The 2,078-nt window shown below is 39.2% G+C and overlaps 1 protein-coding gene across 1 annotated transcript in view; it reads right to left on the bottom strand.

Moving 5' to 3' along the window:
- The window catches only part of EPB41L3 (erythrocyte membrane protein band 4.1 like 3), a 40,502-nt gene that overhangs the window by 26,340 nt on the left and 12,084 nt on the right, over positions 1–2,078 (bottom strand). Inside the window, exon 7 of the mRNA XM_029086362.1 lies at positions 1,326–1,423. Within this exon, the coding sequence (XP_028942195.1) occupies positions 1,326–1,423 (98 nt within the window). The remainder of the gene's footprint in view (positions 1–1,325; positions 1,424–2,078) is intronic.

Below are 2,078 nucleotides of genomic sequence, written 5' to 3'. Positions count from 1 at the left end.
CTCCTTATCTTTCCTCCTCCAATTCTCTCCCCGATTCCCTGGTGGGGTGGGGGAAGGGGGCGGGGCGGCTGCAAGTGTCTATGTCTTGTTTGTCTGCCAGCTGAGTTAAACTAGCACAGGCTAAAAGAGAATCAAAGGATGCCCCTCATGCACCATGAAAAAATTGCTCAGCTAATGCATTTGAAGAGCTGAGTTCTTCCCAACAGGTAAGAATCACTCCTGCTTTAAAATCAGATCTATTATTTTCTCATCACCAAAACTAAAAATAAGGTGTTCCTTGTATCAAGGACTCCGAGCTGGGCTGAAACACAGATGAGTGACAGATTTCTTATACTTGAAATTTATGACAGTGCTACTACGCTGAAGACATGGCCAGAACAGATTTCAAATGAATGCAGGGCAGAATTCATTCACAGGGATGCAGACATTTTTCAGGTTAGAGCCTTCCCACACTCTGTATTTCTGCAACTGGAGTTTGCTGAAGAAGCCATTCTCCTGCTATGGAGTTTATGCTTTAGACATTGATTTTCCATTAAAAATCAGAAAACCCTCCAAAATTGCACACTCGACTTCCTTTTAGATTTTTTGCTACTAAGACCGCACTTCATATGAACATACAGACAGCCTGAACCAAGAGATTTAGGGAAGCAGAGAAATTCTTCAGTCCTCCCAAACATCTTGAGAGGGGTTTTTAAGGGCTGGATGCCCTTTCACGCCACTGAAAATTTCACCCTTTTGGGTTCTCGTTGCTACATATCTCCTTGCTGACTATCTCAGCACAAACTAATTACAGCATTTATTCCACTGTTGCAAACTTTTCTCAGGTCTTCTTAGATATCAAAAACATACATGCAAAATTCCTCAGTAATACAAAAACTGCAGCTATGGATTGGGTATTCACCAACTACTGTTTGTATTATCTTATGTCGTTAAATAAAAATCTCCTTTTTCTTTTAACCTCTTACCCACATCCCCCAGTAACTTTCCATATAAGTTGTTCTCCCTATACAAGCATATGTGAAAAAGTACAGCAGAGTCCTTCATCTCTTTAATTACAGTGGCTGAAAATATCATGGCACAGATAAAGCAGTATGATTAATTGGGACCATATGGTGATTTTAAACATTCAGTATCTATCTGAAATAGTATGAATAATTTGGGTGAAACATTTCAAATTTTGAAGAAGCAATAAACTTCCCTTGTCTGCTCAGAGATACATTGTGATCAAAAAGACAATTTGATTTGAAGAGCTTTGTATCTGCTGACAGAAATGGTCTTTTCTGTTGTGTTTTATATCACAATGTTAGGAAAAGAAATCCACATACCTGAAAAATGTATGGTGCTCAACACACACTTTCCATAAGCGCTTTGCAGCACGATGATTTGGCAACTTAAACCCAATAGTGCTTTCAAACTGCTCAAACTAGGTAGGAAAAAAGAAAAAGTATGTATTTGATGTTGCTGCTGTGTACACAGGTTAATCTTAATTTCCTCTGTCTATAGCATTTCATTCAAGGATGAACATACACCCTCATGTATATAACCACATATATACATATCCTATAGACTACTGTCGGGGAAGGAAGCTGTGAGTGATAATCAAAGGCACCCTTTGAGAACCGTTTTTTGGGGGAAACTCAGATAATAAGCAAGAAGTTTTTGATGTGACAGTGATGTTTTATGCCCTACAGTAACAAATAGAATAGTTAAGACTTGGGAGACTTCTGAGAAAAATATAATTTAAGTGTTTCACCCTGTTGTTTTAACTTCACCAGTTTAAACAACAGTGGGAAGCCTAATAGTAGCCTGGAGGGGAGCAACAGTCGCCAGGGACTGATCTGGTCTCACACAGCCTTAGATTAAAGAGATGTACAGTGAAAGAACTAGAGTTGGTAAATCACAGTGGTTTTAGCTAATTTATCTCCAGAGAAGGATAAGGAAAAGACGGGTAATTGAAAGAGTCGGCTGGGGATACTAAGAGACCTTTCTAGGTTGTGCTGCAAATTTGTATTCCAGATGCAAAAGCTGTGCCAAAAACAACCGCTGTAAGATGCTGATGGCTACATGCAGATAGCCAA

The sequence above is a fragment of the Antrostomus carolinensis genome, unplaced genomic scaffold (assembly GCF_000700745.2).
Source record: "Antrostomus carolinensis isolate BGI_N321 unplaced genomic scaffold, ASM70074v2 scaffold15608, whole genome shotgun sequence".
NCBI lineage: Eukaryota > Metazoa > Chordata > Aves > Caprimulgiformes > Caprimulgidae > Antrostomus > Antrostomus carolinensis.
The sequence above is the reverse complement of the archived record's forward strand: the minus strand, read 5'-3'. Positions and strand labels throughout refer to the sequence as shown.